This window comes from Juglans regia, chromosome 11 (assembly GCF_001411555.2).
Source record: "Juglans regia cultivar Chandler chromosome 11, Walnut 2.0, whole genome shotgun sequence".
NCBI lineage: Eukaryota > Viridiplantae > Streptophyta > Magnoliopsida > Fagales > Juglandaceae > Juglans > Juglans regia.
In genome coordinates, this window is record NC_049911.1 from 6,075,831 (window position 1) to 6,098,680 (window position 22,850).

At 32.3% G+C, this 22,850-nt stretch overlaps 1 protein-coding gene across 1 annotated transcript; it reads left to right on the plus strand.

Annotated features, from left to right (window-relative positions):
• Positions 1-16,774: 16,774 nt before the first annotated feature.
• LOC108980325 (protein ecdysoneless homolog) lies at positions 16,775-21,741 on the plus strand. Its single transcript, XM_018951195.2, has 5 exons — positions 16,775-18,001; positions 18,254-18,586; positions 19,142-19,272; positions 20,219-20,385; positions 21,275-21,741. Exons 1-5 carry the CDS (start codon positions 16,863-16,865, stop codon positions 21,458-21,460), a joined length of 1,956 nt encoding a protein of 651 aa, XP_018806740.1. The 5' UTR covers positions 16,775-16,862; the 3' UTR covers positions 21,461-21,741.
• Positions 21,742-22,850: the final 1,109 nt, after the last annotated feature.

Genomic DNA, 22,850 nt, shown 5'->3' on the forward strand with positions numbered 1-22,850 from the left:
ATTATTTAAGTATGAAATATGTATTATCTTGATTTCCTATATAAAAGTCATTAGACTACACTATAACTTGCACATAAACATGTACTAGTAAATTTATAAATTGTTATTAATTTTTAAATTATAGTCATATTTACAAATTTAAATTTATAATTTAGATCTAAAAAAATTATTTTTGATTACTTTTAGACTTAGAAATAATTTTTTAGCTCGATAGGTAGAGGGTGGGACGGATGAAGTGTTTGGCCCGGCGGCGGCGGCGTGCATGGTGCAAGGCACCCACCCTTAATTTAAAAAAAAAAAAAAAAAACTGATTTAATTGTTTATAAATAATAAGAAAAGAGGATGAGAGTAAATGAAAGTGTATTAAATGATATAATTCTTAAAATTATTTGTTTATCAATTAAGGGAATATACATTTGATAAACCAAACTATTAAAAACTAAATGATTCTCATATATTCAAATGATCTTTGAAAGTTTATACTTCAATTCAATTTGAACAATCAAGTTACTTCAACCCAATTCAAATTAAAGAGTAGCACGTGCCCTTAGTTTTTCCAATATTTTTCCCTCGTGGTGATCCACTCATCAGAAAATTCTCAAAATTTTTAAAACACTTTTCAAATCTTCTTAATTATCAATTATATTTTTACATTGGGTCATGCTACAATTACCGTTCCTTTTTACCATTTTTCCTTCCTGCTGTATGTGGCATGCCACGTTTTTATATATTTAAAAAAAAAAAAAAAAAAAAAGACAAAGCCTGTCTCCCGCACATCTTCCTCCAGGCCCTCCTCATTTCCTCTCTAGAAACCAGCAAACCCAAACCCCCAACGAAAACTTCATTTCTTACGACTCCTCCGTCAAATGTCCACCGTCGGCATTCAGTCCAAGCGGCAAGCCATCTTTTGGGATTTGTGATTGACTGAGCAAGCATTCAGCCATCTTTTGGGATTTTTTTTCCACCTTATTTTAACATGTAAAAAGATACTGATCTCTTCTAATGCATTTGAACCAAGCCTAGGAAATATGTTCTTGTTTTTTGCTCAAGGCTTCCCGATTTCGTATGATTAAAGCATATGGAGTTTATTTTATTTATTTCAATTTTGACTTTTCCCGTGGATTTTAATGGATTGATTGTAAAGATTGAATTTTTTTTTTTTTTTTTTGGGGGGGGGGGGGGGGGGGATCTGTATAGGCCAAAAAGATGGGATATATCACAAAAATTGTATGTGGTTTAGGAAATGTAATATTTTCATATATCTTGTCTTCTTGTTGCTATTTCAGTAATATTCTAGACGAAGATGTGAGGTTTGGATGAATGGAGGCTTGAAGGGGAGGCGACGGGAAGGGAAGGGAAGGGTGGGTTTCTCAAAATGGGTCTCTTTGGCCGTCAGATGGATGGAGGCTTGAAGGGGTGCTTTTCTCTTCTCGTACTACTTTCTCTAGCTTGAAGGGGAAGCGATGGAATGGTTTTTGAACTGGATGGAGGCTTGAAGACCAAATGGATTTCTCTGAAGGCTTGAAGACGAAATGGAGGCTTAGCTTGAAGATGAAATGCGAACTGGTTTCTCTTTGGTGGGATGGATGGAGGCTTGAAGACGAATTGGTTTCTCTTTGATGGGATGAATTTCTCTTGGTGGGATGGGTTTCTCTGGCTTAAAGATGAAGATTGAAGCGAAATAGTCTTTATTTTTTAATTTCTAAACGCTTACAGTGTGGCATTCCACCTTGATGTGGAAGCGGACGTCCGAACGGTGTACATAGCATTTTCCTTTTACGTTTCTCAAATTGTTTTAGGCAAATGTTAGTTTGCCTTCCTGAGTTTGACCGCTAATGCTTTTTTTTTTAATTTTTAAGAAAATTACTACTAGTGAATTTATATATTTTTTTAAATGTTTAAAAAAATGAGATTGTACAAGGTGGCACGCCTAACAGTAAGAGTTGGCCGGCATAGTAGAATGATCAATTTTTTAATCTCCCTACTAATTACAATTTTCCTAAAACATAAAAAAGTCATTTTATTCTCAAGTCGGTATGTAAAACACATTATCCACACCACTTAAATGGCAAGATTTGATTTGTAAAATTTAAATTTTAAAATTTATCTTCTAAGTACATGTTTGAGATTGCAGTGAGAAATACAACTTACAATTTAGGGTTTATAAGTTATAAGCTTAAGTAATAAGTTTAACTATTAAAACTATTCACTATCTGGTAATCATATGTTTAAAACATTTTAAAAGAATGTTACGTTTATTTGAAAACAAATTAAAAAAGTATTTTCTAAGGTAGAAATGACTACCAATTGATATTTTAAAAATTAAGACCATATTCTTAAAAGTTTAAACGTTGGAATTACATGAAAATTGTATCGGTATTTTTGTCTATTGACATTCTTTTTAAAATTTGAACTACATTTCAAATTATTCAAAAAAAAAAATTTGAAGAAAAACATCAAAATAATATTTTTCCTTAAACGTACTTTTTAATTTATTTGAATTTAAAAAGTACATTAATATGTACCATTTAAACAACTTAATTTTTCATTAAAGAGCTTTTAAAGTTATTTAAATACTTTTTAAGATTCTTAACACAATCTTAAACAGACTCAAGTTAAATTATATTTCTTAAGTATTTTATTAGAATTTTTTAAAAAAATATATCAAATATATTTCATCACTTTAATAAAATATTTATTTTTTACAACGCAATTGCCATGTACTTCTTTTTTATATAAATGAATAAATAGGGGACTGAAAACAGTGAAAAGACTCCTTTATTTTTTAAAAGAGATGTGGGCACAAATCATTATTACTCGACATTCTTATAAATTATCACTCTGAAGTTGTTTGTAAATGACAGCGTTTGATTTGGGGCCCTTGCATGACTCTGAATTATGGGTGTAACCGGTCCGGTCCGGTCCAGTTTTAGACAAAATCTAAGACCGAACTGGTATGTACCGGTTTTGTATTTTCCAAAATTGATTACGCACCGGTTACTCTCTTAAACCGGTACTTCCGGTTTCTGGTCCGGTCCGGTCCGGTTTTTCGATTTTTTTTAAAATGTAAATTTCATAGTTTGTCATTAAAAATTTGTTTATAAAATAAAAAAACTAATTTAAAAAAATATGTTTTAACTTTAAATAAAAAAATCTGCTTTACTAAAAATTACTTCAATAAAAAATCTGTTTTATTATAAAAAATCTGTTTTACTACAAAAAATCTGATTCACTACAAAAAATCTGATTCACTACAAAAAAATCTAATTGACTCCAAAAAATTGCTTTACTAAAAAACTGGAAAAAAATCTGAAAAAAACTGTTTTACAAACTTATAAATATAACTACTACAAAAACTGGAAAAAAAAAAATCTGTAATAAACTGCCTTATCTACAATAAGTCATTGCATGTTAAAGGAAATAACTTAGTACTTACACATATATTTTTTAGAGCAATCACAAGAAATTCAAGAATGGACATCAACAAGCCTATGAGCCTATGGTAGAAAATAAGTTCAAAAGTCTAAATTAGAAGTCCAAAAGTCCAACAAATTACAAGTCCAAAAGTCTAAATTACAAGTCCAAACACTTAAAAAGTCTGAATTACAAGTCTAAAAATCCAACAAATTACAAGTCCAAATTACAATAACTTAGAACATCCAACAAAAAACTTCAATAACTATGCACCAAGCCACCAACTCCAATAATCCCTTCAACAATCAAGCAATTAATTCTAATAAAAATTTAGTAATTACATTAAATAAAAAAAAAATTAAAGAAATATGTTATACAAGTTGACATACCTTAAATTTAATTATCTCCGGCCAAAGAAGTAGGTCTTGAAGAATTCCCTAGGTCTTCCTTGAGCTCTACACAAAAGAGAAAAAAAAATAAGCATAATAATTAAAACAAATTACTAATATGATTTACACTTTAGATATAATTAAAGAAAATGTGAATGATGCTACATACCTGTATCAATTTTCTCAAACTCATCAACATCATCCATTAAAATACGAATGTTAATCGGGGCAGAAGAACAGAGTCAATTTTGTGTACAAATAAGAGCTTCTACCATAAGTGGAGATAAGCTACTGCGGAACGGATCAAGTACTCGACCTGCTGTGCTAAAAGCTGACTCAGAGGCCACTGTAGATATTGGAACTGCAAGAACATCCCGCGCAACTCTTGAAAGCACGCGGTATCTAATGGAGTTGACCTTCCACCAAGTCAACAAGTCGAATTTCATCATCTTCTTCACATTTTTCAGATAAATATCTCTCCAATTCAGATTTAGTCGCCAAAGAGTTATCCGACTCCAAACGCTTCTTAATTTGTGCATGGATTAATGATCTGAAATCATCTTGACCTACCCCAGCAGTTGAACTTGTACTACTAGTCCCTCTCTCGCTTGATTGGCTTATAGTTTGATCTTGTACCCCAACATTACTTTCATCATTTTCACAATAATTATCATATAAATGAGTCAAGACATATTGAACCTGATCTACCAACATAAAAAATTTTGAACTATTATCCTCATATATTCCTTCAAAAATATATGTTAAACCACGCAATTTATACCAAGGATCAAAAACCAACCCAACATACAACAAAAGATTCATTTTTCAATATTTCCCCAATACTTCTCATATTTAGATTTCATACTAAATGTCATTGTCCTCAAATTATGAGGCCCTTCCACACACTCCATGTTAATTGCAGCTTGAATTGTTGCTAGCTCAAATAAAAAACTATTGCAAGTGACATAATTGGTCCCCGAGAAACACAAGGTTGCATCATAAAAAAGTTTCAAAAATTTTACAAACAACCTACTCTTATCCCAATCATCCATGGTTGGAGACCCTAACTTGGATGCCCCTCCTCTACCCAACTCACTAACACCATCATCATCATCACTATCATCATCTCCAACACTCTTAATATATCCCGAATCTTCATCCTCTAGCCGTTCAAATGCTTTTTGAAATTTTTCAGCCCTATCCAACATCATATAAGTGGAGTTCCAACGGGTTGCTACATCTAAGCATACACCACTTTTACAAGTAATGTCCTCATTGTCACAACATTGCTTAAATGTGTTCCACCTTTGTGGAGATGATTTTACATACTTCACAGCTCCTCTAATTCTTGCAATTGATTGATCATATTCTTTCAACTCATCCCGAACAATTAAGTTCAAGATATGAGCACAACATCTCATATGCAAGAACTCATGTTCCAAAATCGTATCCCTTCTATTTTTTGTCTTTCTTTTGAGATACGAAACTGCCTCATTATTTGAACTTGCATTATCAAGTGTAATTGTAAACATTTTGGGCCTCCCCCATTCAAGCAAACACATTTCAATTTGTTTACCTAGTGTCTCACCCTTATGGTTTTCAACCTTACAAAAATTGATAATTTTTTTGTGCATGTTCCAATCTTCATCAATAAAATGTGCAGTGAGACACATGTAATTAAAATTTTGCACGGATGTCCATGTATCCATGGTTAGACAAATGCGCTGCCCCTTAAAAGCACTTTTCAGCTTGTCTTTCTCTCTCAAATAAAATTTATAAATATCTTTTGCAACTGTTACACGTGATGGAATCGCATTCCATCTAGGTTGCACAACAAGCATGAATTTTTTAAACCCCTCCCCTTCCACATGTTTAAAAGGAAGCTCATCAACAACCAACATTTCTGCTAAGACTTCTCTACACGCCTCAACACTAAAAGCAATAGGTACAAGCCCCCCACTGCTTGATCTAGACTGGAAACCCAATATAGATTGGTTTCTATCCACTTTCCTAAGTGGAGACTTCTTACATGTTTTTTTCAAGTGCCCCAACATAGATTTTGTGCCATTTATATTAGGATCACAAGCATAAGTCATCCCACAAAGGTTACATGAAACCCTAGGTTTCGACTTACCCTCAGTATGAATCTTTGTAAAATAATCCCAAACTACTGATATTTTCCTACCAATAGATGGCTTACTTACGTTAGATTTGGAAGAAAGCGGATCATTAGTCGCCATTGATTCCATAGTCCTTTGACTCCTTTCCATTGTAAGTTGAATATTACCGTGTGTTTCTATTTCATTTGAAGGATCCATATGTGATTCTGTAGTAACAAAAATAAACATTAATTGTTGTGTAACTTTTAAGAAAAAATTGATAAACAATAAGAAAAAATAATAATGATTAGTAACTTTTATCAACCAATAATGATTAGTTACTAATTTACCCTAAAATCACAATAGATAAATTATATTACCCTAGAACAAGAACTTAACTTTATAGCACATATATTAAATTATTAATATCATAACTAAGTAGTGTTGGTTATAAACACGGTAACAAAACTGAATAAATCTCAATATCACAAAACTGTGAGATACGATTAAAATAAATTATCCTCAACTGAATCTTAATATCACAAAATTCAATCACAAAAACCCTAATATCACAAAACTGAAAACCCAATCACATATTCACAAAAATCTCAAAATCACAAAACCTAATTACAAAAATCTTAATATCACAAAATCCAATCACATAAATCTTAATATGTAATTTCAAAAAAAAAAAAAAACTTACCTAGGGGACTGAGAGACGAGAGCGGGAGAGACGAGACGAGTACTGGACTCGGGAGAGACAAGTACTTGAGAGTCTGAGACTGAGAGCATGAGAGACTGAGATTTGAGCTGAAACGGCGCTGCGTGAGAGACAGAGGCTGGAGGCTGGAGCACTGGAGCAGATAAGGCGATTTTACTTTCCATTCAAATGCTTTTTAGGGTTGAAGACTTGAAGTGTAATGAGTCAATGACTAATAAATCGTAATTATTCAATGAAGGCTGAACGCTGAAGCTTGCGGGACCCGTGTAATAATGACTATGTGTTTTATTCTTAAATGATATTATGAATTTAATATAACTATATATAAATATTTGTAAATTGTAATACTTTTTATTTTTACTATCTGTTATATTGTTATTTTAATTGCTGTTGAATAATTTATCATGGATTATTATTATGCTCATAATACTGGTTATCGTGATTTGTATGAATTGAAATGTATAGAATATAATTTAAGACTTGAACTAGAGATATTAATGAATAACATAAAAGATCTTAAAAGACAACAACAAGAGATGAGACAAGATTATACATTAATGATGAGTAAATATCATATATATCAAAGTAGACAATCAGCAATAGAATATCTAGAAGCTGATTGCACCTTTTTAAGAAACGAGATTAAAAGTGTAAGAAATCATTTAACTATTCTTGCTTTATAAAAAATAAAATAAAATAAAATAAAAAGAGTAAAAAATCACTGATATAGATTTTTACAAAGATAACCGACAACTAAAGAAGAAGAAGTATATTAAGAAGTTTGTGTTGGTAAGCCATGAAAAACCGATGGTCAGCCCATATATGCAGAAGGCTTTAAGGGTGGTTCCGGTGGTGTTCCCTCAAGTTCTTAATCTACTTATTCCTCCTTGGGTATAAGAAATCTTTGTTTAAAAACCTGTTTCAATGAAATATTTATTCAAAACTAAGGAACCTACTAATATTATTCCCACAGAACCTAATAACATCAACCAAGAAGATTATAGTATAATAGATATAGAAAGAAACTTATAAGACTGGACAATTCCTAATGTTCCAAATCATCAAATATACAAACAATCTACTTTTTCTAAAATATCATTTCTTACGAATTATACGATTAAAACAGTAGAAAAAACTATTAGTTTAAATAATGATTATGAATCATTACACTTATTAACAAAGGAAACAATTAATCGTCACAAAGAACAGAAATACTCTTTCATACATATTGGATTAGTACAAGTGGCTATAAAACCACTTACTAGAAGTGGATTAAACACCTCAGTATTACTCTGTTTAAGAGATGGAAGGCACTATAATTTTCATGATTCTTTACTTGGAATGGTAGAATCAAGTCTGTTTGAAGGACCAGTATATTTTAATTGTTATCCCAATTATTCCCTTTCATTATTTGATACCAATATCTTGCATTCTTTAATATTAAATATCAAAACAAATGGTTATCATATGATGAAAAGATCACATCCTTTGACAGTAGTTTATAGGATACACTATAAATTAATGAAAACAACATTAGAGCCACAAGCTTATTACCAGTCCAAAAGGATATACATTACTATTGCAATCTAGTACACAAAACTCTAGTATACAAATTCCTAAACAAATCAATTAGAATCAAATTACACTTCCAAATGAATGGCAATTAGAGAATATTATCTCATTACCTAAGATATAAAATAATTCTAAAAATGATCTTGAATATATAGAACAAAAAATAGACGGAACAGTTCAAATAGCTTTTCAATCCTTTAGAAGATCATTCTTACATTATTCCTCTCCGACATCCTCTAGTTATTAGACACTCAGATCTGCATTTACATCAATCTCTCGGAATAAATCTCAAAATTTTGATACTAGATCCCAGAATCTTGACACACAGATTCGGAAAATTATTCCTGAAAATATTATAGATACACCAGTATATACTGTTAGCCATCCTGATAAAGCATCCACCTCTCGTAATCTTGAAAAAGAACCTGAACCTTCTTCCCCAACGTACTCACAAGTAGTTGGAGATGATGTCCAAATATATACCCTGAATAAAGAAGATTTTAAAATCAACAAGGAATAGCTTAAACAAGATTATATGAAAGAGGAAAATAGTCACAAAAGAATAATATTCTTCTCAACTTTTACAAAATTAGAAAGAGATTATATTCAAGAAAAATATTATGAGGATTTAGAAAAAATATAGACTAATGTACCGTTCTTTACATGGTTCGAGATATATAAATCCAATCGATTATCTACTATAAACAGAACCACTAACCAATAGATTAAAGGAGAAAATAACCAAACTGTTTATGAAGAATACCCCCCTTTTGAAGTTATCAAATTCAATCAAAGAAACACTCAAATTTTAGCCTCACCAATAAAAAAACATAATATTACAAATACTGATAAAAATCCTGATAATATAATTCAACAAAACAATTATACCAATTTATATTTAAAAACTATGGGCAAACAATTAGAAAGAATTGAAGTCCAAATATCTCCTATAAAACCTACTATTAAATAAGAAAAAGAAACCCCTTTGTTTGTTCCCCACGAGATTCCATCTCATTTAAAAACTATTTTTTCTAAAAGTAAAATTGATTTATTAGAATAAATCTCTAGTAAATTAGAAAAATTAACTATTAATAATTCTGCTTCTACCTCAAAACAACCCCATATTAATGTATTAAGTAAGACAGACTCACCTGTATTATCTGACTCTGAAATTAGTAATATTGAAAATCAATTTAAAAATCTAGACTTACAAATAAATAAGATTAGAGGAGATCATGTTAAGAGCTTTTCAGCTAAAGATTCTAAACATCATGTTTCTATTAGTCGAAACTGGTATCCTAGGCCCACTCCGCCGAATATGCAATTCGAAGAAAGAGAACATATAGTAAGATCTGCTTTCGCACCAGATGTATTGTATGAATGGAATATAGATGGATTATCTGAACATGAAATATTAAATCATTTCCAGGAGATGATTATGGTTGCTAATGTTTATAAAAGTAATAGAAAGACTGATCATCAAGTAGCACACATTATTATTACAGGGTTTACTGGCCAATTAAAAGGCTAGTGGGATCACTATCTTTCATTCGAACAAAAGTCACAAATATTAAATGCTTATAAATATGATGAAAACATGTAAATCATTAAAACTGAAAATGATTTACCTATAGAAGATGCTGTAAACACATTAATATATCAATAACTAAATACTTTGTGGGTGATCCTGTTCAATTCAAAGAAAGAACTAGTGATTTATTGATTAATTTAAAATGCCCCCAATTATCTGATTTTCGTTGGTATAAAGATATATTTCTAACTAAAGTTATGATCAGAAATGATTGCCAACAACCATACTGGAAGGAAAAGTTCATAGCCGGACTTCCATATTACTTCGCCCAAAAGGTACAAGAATCATTATTAAGACCAGATAGTACTATTGATTTTCATAGTCTTACATATGGTGATATAATAGGTAAAATTAATAGAACTGCATTAACTATGTGCAATGATTTAAGATTAAAAAAGTAAATGGAGAAAGAAAAGAAATTTGCTATGAAAGAATTAGGTACATTTTGTGAACAATTTAGCTATATTCCATTATTAGCCCCTTCAAGTAGACATAAAAAAGGGAAAAAAGTTTACAAGAATTACTCTAATAAAAGACGAAAATACAAAAAACCTTATAAAAAGATAAAAGAAAAACAAACATATAATAAGCCACTAAATAATCCTAAAAAGACTAATAAAAAGAAAAAATAGATTGTTTGTTATAAATGCGGAAAAGTTGGACATTATAAATCAAATTGTAAAGTCAAACAACAGATTAATGAATTAGATATATCTGAAGCATTAAAAGACAGATTATTAGATATTTTTATAATACATCCAAGCGAAGAGGAAGAAGATAGTTCTTCAGAGGAAGAAGAAATCTATCAATTAAAACAATTAAGTTTTTCAGAACAATCTTCTGATAATGAATCCGAAGAAGATGAAGTACAGATTTGTAATTGTCTTAATAAAGATAATTGTATCTGTAATAAAACTATTAATGTGCTTTCAAAGCAAGAAGACATTATATTAGAATTAATAGATAAAATTAATAATCCTCAGGAAAGAAAAGATTACTTAGAAAAGTTAAAAGATACTTTTAGTAATCAAAATTCTTCAGTAACGTCATCCGCAACACCCTATAATTTTTCAGAAATAATAGGAAGATTTAAAACTGACAAACAGAAAATTACGATACAAGATATACAACAAGAAATTAATGAGATAAAACAAGAGATTAAAAATTTAAAAACATCAAATCTTAAGTTAGAAGTTTCGAATGAACAATTATTACAAGAAATTATACTATTAAAAATAGAGAATAATGGAAATAATTTTCATAATAAAGAACATGATAAAGAACAAGGAGAATGCTCAACTTTAGCTATAAAAGACGAAACAGATAACTTCATTAATATCCTTGAAATGATAAATTTTCAAAAATGGTATACTGAGGTAACAATTTCAATTAACCAAGAATTTTCTTTTACGACAATTGCCCTCTTAGATACAGGAGCAAATTTAAATTGTATACAAGAAGGAATAATACCCTCTAAATATTTTGAAAAGACAAAAGAAACATTATCCCAAGCTAATGGAACAAAATTAAATATAAATTATAAATTATCCAATGCACACATTTGTAATAATGGAATTTGTTTCAAAACAACATTTATTTTAGTAAAAAATATTAATACTAAAGTAATATTAGGAAATCATTTTCTTGCTCTACTCTATCATTTCTCTGTAATAGAAGAAGGAATCTCTACTAAAATACTTGGACAGGAAACCCAATTTAAATTTTTATTTCCTCCATTATCAAAAGAAATTAATTCTTTAAAAGAAATCTCATTAACCAAAGAAATTAATTTTTTAACACAAAATATAATTAAAACAAAAGAAAAATAGATAAGTTTTTTAAAATAAGAATTAAAATACAAAAGAATCCAAGAACAACTAAAAGACCTGTTATTAATCCAAAAAATTGAAAATTTTAAAACTATAATTGAAAATGAGGTATGCTCTAACCTGCCTAATGCTTTCTAGAACAAAAAATAGCATATAGTTGAATTACCCTATGAAAAATATTTTTCTGAAAAAAATATTCCAACCAAAGCTAGACCTATCCAAATGAATAATGAATTATTAAAATACTGTAAAAAAGAAATAAAGGATTTAAGATCAAAAGGATTAATAAGAAAAAGTAAATCACCATGGAGTTGTGCTGCTTTTTATGTTAAGAAACAGGCAGAATTAGAAAGAGGAGTTCCTCGCCATGGATTAGATAAGTATTACAATGGATTAGATATCCAATTCCCAATAAAAAAGATTTATTATCTCGACTTTATAATGCTACAATATTTTCAAAATTTGATATGAAAAGTGGATTTTGGCAAATTCAAATTGCTGAAAAAGACCGATATAAAACACCATTTACAGTCCCTTTTGGACATTTTGAATGGAACGTTATGCCATTTGGATTAAAAAATGCTCCTAGTGAATTCCAAAATATTATGAATGAGATATTCACTCATTTTACTCAATTTTTGATAGTTTATATAGATGATGTATTAATATTTTCTTCATCTATTGAACAACATTGGAAACATTTAAATACTTTTGTCCAAGTCATCAAACAAAATGGATTAGTAGTTTCATCACCTAAAATAAAATTATTTCAGGATAAAGTCAGATTCCTTGGACATGAGATTTATAAAGGAACTATTACACCAATTAGCAGGGCTATAGAATTTGCCGATAAATTTTCAGACGAAATAAAGGATAAGAACCAATTACAGAGATTTTTAGGAAGTCTCAATTATGTCGCAGACTTTTATCAATCTCTCAGACCATTATGTAAACCATTATTTAAAAGATTAAAAAAGAACTCACCTCCTTGGACAGATGAACATACTAATATTATAAAACAAATTAAGGCTCATGTTAAGAAATTACCATGTCTAGGAATTTCATCTCCGTATACCTTTAAAATTGTTGAAACAGATGTCTCTGATCTTGGATTTGGAGGAATTATGAACAGAAATTATCAACTGATTTGAAACAAATTGTTTGATTCCATTCAGGATGTTGGAATTTTGCCCAAAAGAATTATAATACTATTAAAAAAGAAATTCTAGCTATTGTATTATGAATTTCTAAATTCCAAGATGATTTGCTGAATCAAAAGTTTTTATTTAGAATAGATTGTAAATCAGCCAAGGAAGTTTTGATCAAAGATGTTAAAAACCTGGCTGCTAAGCAAATATTTGCCAGATGGCAAGCTATATTAAGTATTTTTTATTTTGATATTGAACATATTAAAGGAGAATCTAATTCTCTTCCTGATTTTCTATCCCGAGAATTCTTACAGGGAAAATCATGCCTTCCTCAAAGTCCACAGTAAAGTCCAAATCCTCATATGCAAGGCCACCATCTCCTCCTTATCCTTCACCTTGTCCCTCCGCAATTCCAAGACCATATACGGTATTAGGGTCATTACCGTAAAATATTAGACCCTCTTATAATTCATTTTCACCATTAGCTGCCCCAAAATTAACGACCTATTCTAACGTTGTTTCTCCCTCTTCCTCTTCTCCTTCCCAAATTATTAATCCTCCATTATTATCTCAACCTTCTTCATCTCCTATTATCATCAAGTCTCATTGGCATCCAGTCTTTCCTATTGAATCTGAAATTCAACATATGTCTGACCCCCAGAAATTACTTGATGCATTCCTTTTACCAGACTGGCATTATATTCCACAAAACATTAAGAAAACTCAGCATTTTTATGAATTCATATTAGTAGATACCGACTCAATTATTCTCTCTGAAATTCCTTATTCTCTACAAACCCAACCTTCTCCACCTGCATCACCAATTATTGCTTTTCATAAAGTCACCATTAAACAGGTTCTCACTCTGGAACAATGGAGAAAAATCCCTATTTAACAAGAAAGTTCTCTCATCCTTATGATCCCCCTTATTATGATTACTATGATTACCAGCAAGCATGAACAAAAATGTTTTTAAAATAAAATAAAAACTTGCGTCATTCATGGTTCCTTCATTTTGACAAATTACAAGAAATCACCACACTCCCGAGATGGTTCTCACTATGGTGGGAATATTACGGACCTGAAACTCTTCTCCTTCCTGTTCCCCTTCAATAAAGTTTCCGAAATTTCATTTCACAAAATGACAATCCACCAGCATTAAACCATTGTTCTCCACTTCTGCTCTTTTTTCTCAAAACAAAATTAAATTGGATTATGAAATGGGAATATGTTATCAAACCTCATCCCTCTCTCAAAACCATTATGTTTCTAGCCCGTCAAGTTTCTGTCAAATGCTGGGAAAAATACAATAATGATCATGTATTAAAAATGTTTTCGAAAGTTACCAAAACTCCGGAAGTCCTAGTCCAAAGAAGCAGATTTCAAGCACAATTATCATCCATTACCAACAAGAAATATTTGAAAAAATTAGCTGAAACAATGTCACAAGTATCAGACAGTGACGATGAAGAAGAAGCACAACATCAAGTCAGATTATCTCCACTACAGCAATCCGCATTATCATCAGCTCATCAGACCTCTCCTTCTCAACAGGCCTCCCAAAGTAACCAAGCCGCCTCTCCCTCTCAAGATTACTCACCTTATCATCCAGTGCAACTGATAGATTCTCAAGACCCATTTGAACTTCAATTAGCAAATTACGATCCTCAGAATATGTGACTCTAAAAGATTATTGTTTTTCGATTAAGACAGATGGAAATTGTCAAGAATATTATCTCTCCAGAAGATTATTATTGTACATACAAGATTACGTGTCCTGTATTGTGTTTGTTTTTAGTGTCGGCTGTACTGTGTGTCCTGTATTATGTCGGCTGTACTGTGTTTGTTTTTAGTGTCGGCTGATATTGTTCTTGTTTTTAGTGTCGGCTGGTACTATTCATGTATTATTAGACTTACTGTTTAAGTGTCTATATAAAGGGGTTCACGAGAAAAGAAGGGCATTCAGAATTCCTGATCTGAAATCCCTTCCTCTCTCGCTCAAACCTCTCTGTTCGTCCAGTCCTTCTCACTTCATCTCCCAATCCTTTTTCCCAATATCTTCAACCTTCAACTCCTTTGAGAATTAGTCTCCTTGTAAGTATTATGTTTTAATAAAGAAGTTTATTTCTTATATCTCTCTTATATTATTTATTTCTTTATGCATATGGTCGGTTAAACCGCCTGCTCTATATGTTATCATGCATATGGTCGGTTATACCGCCTATTATTACTATTAATTTAATTTAATATATTTTCAATGTAATACATTTAATAGACTATAGTAATTTAATATAACTACATATAAACATTTGTAATACATTTAATATATTTTCAATGTAATACATTTAATAGACTATAATAATTTAATATAACTATATATAAATATTTGTAATAAATTTAATATTAGTATAGTTATATATATAAATATTTGTCACTATATATAAATATTTGTAATATACATTTAGCCTACTAGTATAGTTATATATTAGTATTAGTTATAGTGATTTAGTATAGCTATATTAGTATAACTATAATTATAGTCTATATTAAACTATTAATATTAGTTAAATAGTTATAGACTTATATATTAGTATAGGTATATAATATATTAGACTATATAATAGATTAATAGTATTAATATTAGTCTATTAGTATAGCTATATTATATATATCAGTATTAGTTATAGTGATTTAGTATAACTATATTAGTATAACTATAATTATAGTCTATATTAAACTATTAATATTAGTTAAATAGTTATAGACTTATATATTAGTATATCTATATAATATATTAGATTATATAATAAATTAATAGTATTAATATTAGTCTATTAGTATAGTTACATTATATATATTAGTATTAGTTATAGTGATTTAGTATAACTATATTAGTATAACTATAATTATAGTCTATATTAAACTATTAGTATTAGATTATTAGTTAAATCGTTATAGACTTGTATATTAGTATAGCTATATAATATATTAGACTATATAATAGTATTAATATTAGCCTATTAGTATAGTTATATATTAGTATTAGTTATAAACTATATATTAGTATTAGTTATAAACTTTTAGTGATTTAGTATAGCTATATTAGTATAAGTATAACTATAATCTATAGTGATTTAGTATCACTATAGTCTATAGTGATTTAGTATAACTATATTAGTATAAGTATAACTATAGTCTATAACTCTATATTAAACTATTAGTATTAGACTATTAGTTAAATAGTTATAGACTTGTATATTAGTATAGCTATATAATATATTAGACTATATAATAGTATTAATATTAACCTATTAGTATAGTTATATATTAGTATTAGTTATAAACTTTTAGTGATTTAGTATAGTTATATTAGTATAAGTATAACTATAGTCTATAGTGATTTAGTATAAGTATATTAGTATAAGTATAACTATAGTCTATATTAAACTATTAGTATTAGACTATTAGTTAAATAGTTATAGACTTATATATTAGTAAAGCTAAATAATATATTAGACTATATAATAGTATTAATATTAGACTATTAGTATAGTTATAAGTTATATATTAGTATTAGTTATAAACTATATATTTAATATTAGTATTAGTTATAAACTTTTAGTAAAATATTTTAGTATTAATTATAAGTATAACTATAGTCTATAGTCTATATTAGACTATTAATATTATTTATAAACTTATATATTAGTATTAACATTTAAGGTAATAATTTATAAATTATAATATGAAATTATTTTTATATATATTATATATAAAAATTTTACATATAAATTTATAATTTTATATATTAATATATATATAAAATATATTGTATAAAACTTAATAACTTATATATAAAAATATTTTTTTTTGTATATTTTTTTATGAACCGATCCGGTCCGGTCTCAAAAATTCTAAAATCAAAACCGGACCAAAACCAACCGATTTTAAGATTTTTGAAACTGTTTCTAGACCGGACCAGATCAAAACCGGTAGAACCGGTTTAAAATTACACCCCACTTGAATAACCCGAACATTCATGAAAGCAACAGAAGCTAGCTAGCTAGCTAGTAGCGAAGTGTCCCTCGCGCCGGAGAACATGGCCGCATCGTCGGAATCCGACATCTTGTCAAACCAGAATTCCCGGCTTCCAGACGACACTGTTTTCTACGCAATCTTCCCAGACTTCTCACTGAACTCCAATCCTACCCCTGATCTCTCCTCCTCCCTCCAATCCCTCCACCTCCAAATCCTCCAAACTATCTCTTCCTTCACCACCGACTACCTATGGCAGCACGAGCCCTTCGCTCTCTCACTCTCTTCCCTCCCTAAACCATCCTGCTTCTGCTCCTCCCATCTCCCCCACCTCCACGGCAAGCTCCGCTTCGGCGACAACCTCGACGACGAGTGGTTCGCCGTGTTCCTCCTCTTCCATATTTCAACGAGCTTCCCCTCCCTCTCGATCCGAGTCTGGGACACCGACGGCGAGTTCTTGCTCATCGAGGCCGCATTCCACCTGCCCCGCTGGCTCAACCCCGAGAACAGCCTCAACCGCGTCTTTATTCGGCAGGGCCATCTCCATATCGTTCCCAAGTACCGGATTCCGAGCCCAACCCTGGAAGACTCCCTGAGATTCATCTTCAATCGCGGCGAAGAATCGAGGGCGTCGGAGACGATTCAGTCCTCGGTGAAGAATAGAATATCAGATTATCCGGAGAGAGCCACGAGGAACATGCATTCCGTTAGGGTTAGGGTTCCAGTGTCCGTGGCGCAGGTCTTGAAGCACGAGCCCTGCTTGATTTCCCTGGCGGTGGAGGGGTTCTACGATCGCGACATCGACGCCATGAAGCACGCGGGGAGAATGGAGAGATTCTTGCCCAAAGGAAGAGAGGAAGAGCTGGTCTGCGTTTCGGTGAAGATGTCAAGGGCAATGTACGCTCAATTGGTGCAACAGACCTTTCAGGCACCCAAGTGTTACCCTATGCCTAATAGGACCGATGCAGCCGCGTATGCAGAGGCCGAATTGGGGCTGAAGATCGCCTGCGGGCTTGAGATGATATATCAGCTGAGAAAGCGGGAGGGTTTGGAGGGGAAGGGGAGCACATGGGAGGCTTATAGGGAGAGTTTGGAGAGCAGTGGTTACTTTCAAGGGTTACTTCCCGGGTCCAAGGAGTATCAGAGGTTGATTGACAATGCGGAGGAATATTACCGAAACAGTTATTTGTTCACGAGGGCCAGGTGCGTGGTTTTTCTTTGATTTTCCGTAACCTGTTTCTGATTATTAAGTTCTTTAATGGTGGCGGGGTAAGAATTTTGCTTTTGGCTTTCAGTAGTTCGTTAATTTGAATATTCTACGCAACCTTCTAATTGTGCAAGTTGTTTAAAGTCCCACAAGGATTTTTGAACGACGAATGTAATTTCTTGTTTTTGCTGGCTGCTGTTGTTTTTACCCTTAAGTGACATTTAAGTGAGATTTAACTCTTGTTGCAGTGAAATGTTGAGTGCTCCAGTAAGACGAATCGATGAAATACTTGCTTTACCCCACTCAGCTGATAATTTTAGCTGTCAGGAGGTTCCTCCTTCTGATGATGATACTTGGCTTTACAATGGAGAAGATGAGTTAAACTCTGCTCTTCTTGAGAGGCAAAAGGAGATGGACCTCTATAATTCAAAACGTAAAAAGAAACAGAAGGGACAGGAAGATACTGATCATTCTTCCAGTTCGAATCTAGATGAGGCCGCTCTTGGTGATATAGCAAAAACCATGCAGGCTTTTGTCCATAAGGTGTCAAGTTACAAGGGAGCTGAGGTTCCTGAAAACAGGTTCGGCGAAACTTTATAGTCATCTCAGTCATTCATGATTTAGTCACCCGTCTTAGTTTTCACAGATGCAAATGCATACATGCATACATTCTCAAAGGCCTCATGGCTAATTTGGGGGCTAGGAGTGGATGTGAAATCTTCAGCAATGGCCACAGAGTTCAGCCCCTGTTCTTTCTTTATTTTACTCAATTTGGATTTCAGCTCATGATCTCGTCACTGAGAAGGTCACTTCAGCACAAATAAGTGGGTGGATCGGAATGTGTCACTGAATCTATTGGCAATATTGTTTGGGTTCGAAGGCCATACAACTCTTTGTTGGCTCAGCCTTGACGAGTTGAGTGGGCTGATCCGTTATGTTCCTTCCCAGGAGAATTAGGAAATTACCAGCATTTAGTCTCATTATTTAGAGTTTGCACACTATACACAACATAATATCAATGCAAGTAATGGATTCCCAAGTCTCATGTACAGTTAGCTATATATCAAGTATGGAGACCTCAATTTCACTGTCTGTAGGATAAGCAAATTTCTTAAATGTATTTTCTCCTCATGTAGGAACCTAAAAGAAGTGGACCTTAATGTTGACCGTTTCATTAAAGACATCGAATCAGTAATGAAGCGCCAAGGTTTTGAAAATGCTGGCAGTGATGTTGATGTAGAAGGGTCGTCATCTGACTTTGATTTGGGTAAGTTATGCACAATCTATATTAAAATAAATATGTGTGTGTATATATCTATATCGGTTTCATAAATTGTTTATTTTATTAAGTTCATGAAAAATAGGGAAACCTCTCTCTCTCCATATTGTTTCCCCATGTTATTCTCTACAATAGTTCTCTTTTGAAGAACACAAGTTCCACCATTATGGTTACTTACAAAAAAAAAAAATGTTCCACCATTATGTTGTTTGGTTGCTTGGTCTCTTTAATAACCTTTGACATCTGATTTTGAACTTTTACAAAAATCTTAGAAATGAGGCAATTTAATTGAAGCCTCAGCTTACAATAAATGTATGAAAAATAGCTCAAACAAGATGCAACAGAAAATTCTCACTTTTACCAACTTTGTGCCATAAATTGATTGCCAATAGAACCTAGAGAAGTTAATTAATATTTGTTGATTATCTGGATGTGCTGGTTTGCTGTTAATCTATTAAGTGTTTTACTAGTCTATTTTACAATAACAATCGTTGTGGGGGCATGGAGTAGCTTATGGTCGGACAAGATGTGTGAAAGATGTAATTATCTTCATTCTAATATTAGATATGGTGTGCAGAGACTTCGTTATCTGGTACGCACTGGTGATGAAATCTGTCTAGGTTGCAAGAGTAAAGCTGCATTTGTTTCCTACTTCCATCTTCATTATATATATATATATATATATATATATGCATGCCAATAACACTGGCTGTACCTTGTACCTTGTTTTTTAAACAGTATGTTTTCGCTAACCAGAAGTTACTGATGCCTCTAATTCAGTATGTAGAGAGAAGCTAAATTTTAGCCTTAAAAACATTTGAGCAAGCTGTTAAATTATGAAAACAACATACTTGTATATATAAAAAAAAAATGAAAACTACATCTTTCATTTCTGTTTTTCTGCTGGTTATGATTACCTTGATGATATTCACAGATGACTCCGAGGATGAGAGTGATATTGCAGAACCTTCCGAGGATAATAAGGATGGGGAGGATACTTTCATGCATTCCTATTCTGATGTTATGAATGAAGAGTTGAAGACCACCACCCTTGAGAAAAGTTTTGTTCGTGCTAATGAGCAAGCACAAAAGAAAGCTGAGGTATATTTTCCCATCTTGCTTGTGAAGAGGCTATGCTGAGTGTTTTTTTCTTGGTTGATAATTACAAATAGTCTTCTACCATCTCAAAACTGCTGCCATGCCCCTATGGGGGGCAAAAAGATGATATCCTTTTATGACTTTAGATATTAGGAATGATGCCTCAAATTTTGTTATGGGTGATTGTTTCATCCTGAAGTAGGAAAGGTTGATCATGTAATGACCCATGGGAAGCCCAAGGAACATCTGGGTAGGGGTGGGCTCCGACTCCGACGGAGTCGAGTGGTCCAGAGTCGGAGGTCATCGTGTACTCAGACTCCGACTCCTCAGGAGGTCATTGTGTCCAGACAGCTGGTTGACTTTTAGCCAGTAGACATTCCTCAGGATTTGCACAGCCCTACATCTGGGCACATTTTTTTTTAAAGGACTGGCCAATGTTACTATTGGAGTCCTAGAATAACTATAAAGAGCAAGAACTTATCCCTCTCAAACAATGTGAGATCCCATTGACAACCTATACTGACTCAGTAAAAGGTATTACAAAACCCCCCCCCCCCCCCAATATTCCCGACATCCTCGTTGGGCCATTTTATCATAGGTGGCACGGCTCAAGTCCTATACTTCTAGTTAGGATTGGCTCTGGTACCGTAATAACCTAAGGAAGGCCCAAGCCACCAACATCTTGGCCATATTCCAAACGGACTAGTCAATGGTACAATTGGAGCCCCTTTGAATCATTATAAAGAGGAAAAACTTCTCACAGCCTTCCTTAGGTTGTTACATATCATCTTCCCCAAGACCTAGATATGGTGGAAATAACTTAGATTCTTAAACGTTACATCATTCTTTGTGAATGAACCATTACATGCTGCTACTTTCATTTTGGATGCAGGGAAAATCAAATGCGGCAGAAAATATGGATGAGGATTTCACTCCTGTGGATGTTGATGTGAATCTTGTAAAGAGCTTTCTTGACTCCTTTTCGTCCCAACAAGGACTTCCTGGTCCTGCTTCCAATTTGCTTGGGCTCATGGGTGTGAAGCTGCCACGCAATGATGACAAGAAGGGTGGTGAATGATTCTCAGCGGGACTTGTCCAGTTTTGTCTCTCTTCTCATAGTCTATGGTTATATTATATATGTGTTTCGCAACTGTTGTGCTCAACTTCCTTTGCAATGTATATGGTGTCGGCAGGGCTTGTGCATGACCACATGCTTATATTAAGTTTGGCTACTTGCTAGTGAATGTCTGTGTACTAGATGGAGTGTAAAAACCCCTTACTGAGGAATTTTACATATCTGAGTTTTTGAGGTTTTTTTCAGTATGGGTAAAAAAGGATCCACGATGTTTCCTTTGTTGTTTATCACCGAGCACTGGATTAGTGCCATTTGTCGAGATGACCAGTCCTAAAATTTCTTACCAAGTACTGCCTTGTTCTATATCATGTTAAGGAATACCCAGGTCGTATAGCCAGCGTGGAGAGAAACACGTTCTTCTGGAAGTATTGACACTTGCGGAAGTATCCACCAATTACCCTGATTTGCCTTCCAGATTTTAACTTTGAATTGAGAATGAAAAGAGGTACAACTCTTCAGAAAAATTTCCTTCTGTCAACCATATGTCCTTGCCATTTATTTTACTTGAAAACCCCAAATCCAAATTCGAGAGGAACTATCCGTAGTGTTTTGATACTTAAGAATACTATAAACTATAAACATCTAAACTTTAGAAGGAAATCCTTATTCTAAAGGAAAGAAAAGAAACTCTTCAAAGAAATAAAAACTGAATATGGGCAAACAAATTGGGAGAATTTACATATTGAATCCTGGTCTCGGACCATGGTACCTTCCTAAGCATTGCTGGGCTCGTGTTATTTGCTCTTGGATGTTGCACAAAGATGTGAATTTGATCTGCTCTTGGATGTTGCTCAAAGATGTGAATTTGATCTGTAATTCATCTTTGAATAATACGCTTTGCTCTAGCCAGACAGTTTGCTCAGTCTGCCTGTATCTTTCTCAGCTGCTTGTTCAGCTGCTCCTCTCTAACCACAATGCTTGTCTATTCAATCTCTCTCTCTCTCTCTCTCTCTCTCTCTCTCCTAGGGGTGTAACCGGTCCGGTCCGGTCTAATTTTGGACAAAATTTAAGACCGAACCGGTATGTACCGGTTTTGTATTTTTCAAAACTGATTACGTACCGGTTATCCTCATAAACAGGTACTTCTGGTTTTACTAGTTTCTGGTCCGGTCCAGTTTTTCAGTTTTTTTAAAATATAAGTTTCACAATTTGTCATTAAAAATGTTTATAAAAAAAAAAAAACTGATTTAAAAAAATCTGTTTTATACTTTTATTAAAAAAATCTCTTTTAACTTTTACTAAAAAAATCTATTAGACTATATAATAGTATTAATATTAGACTATTAGTATAGCTAAATAATATATTAGGCTATATAATAGTATTAATATTAAA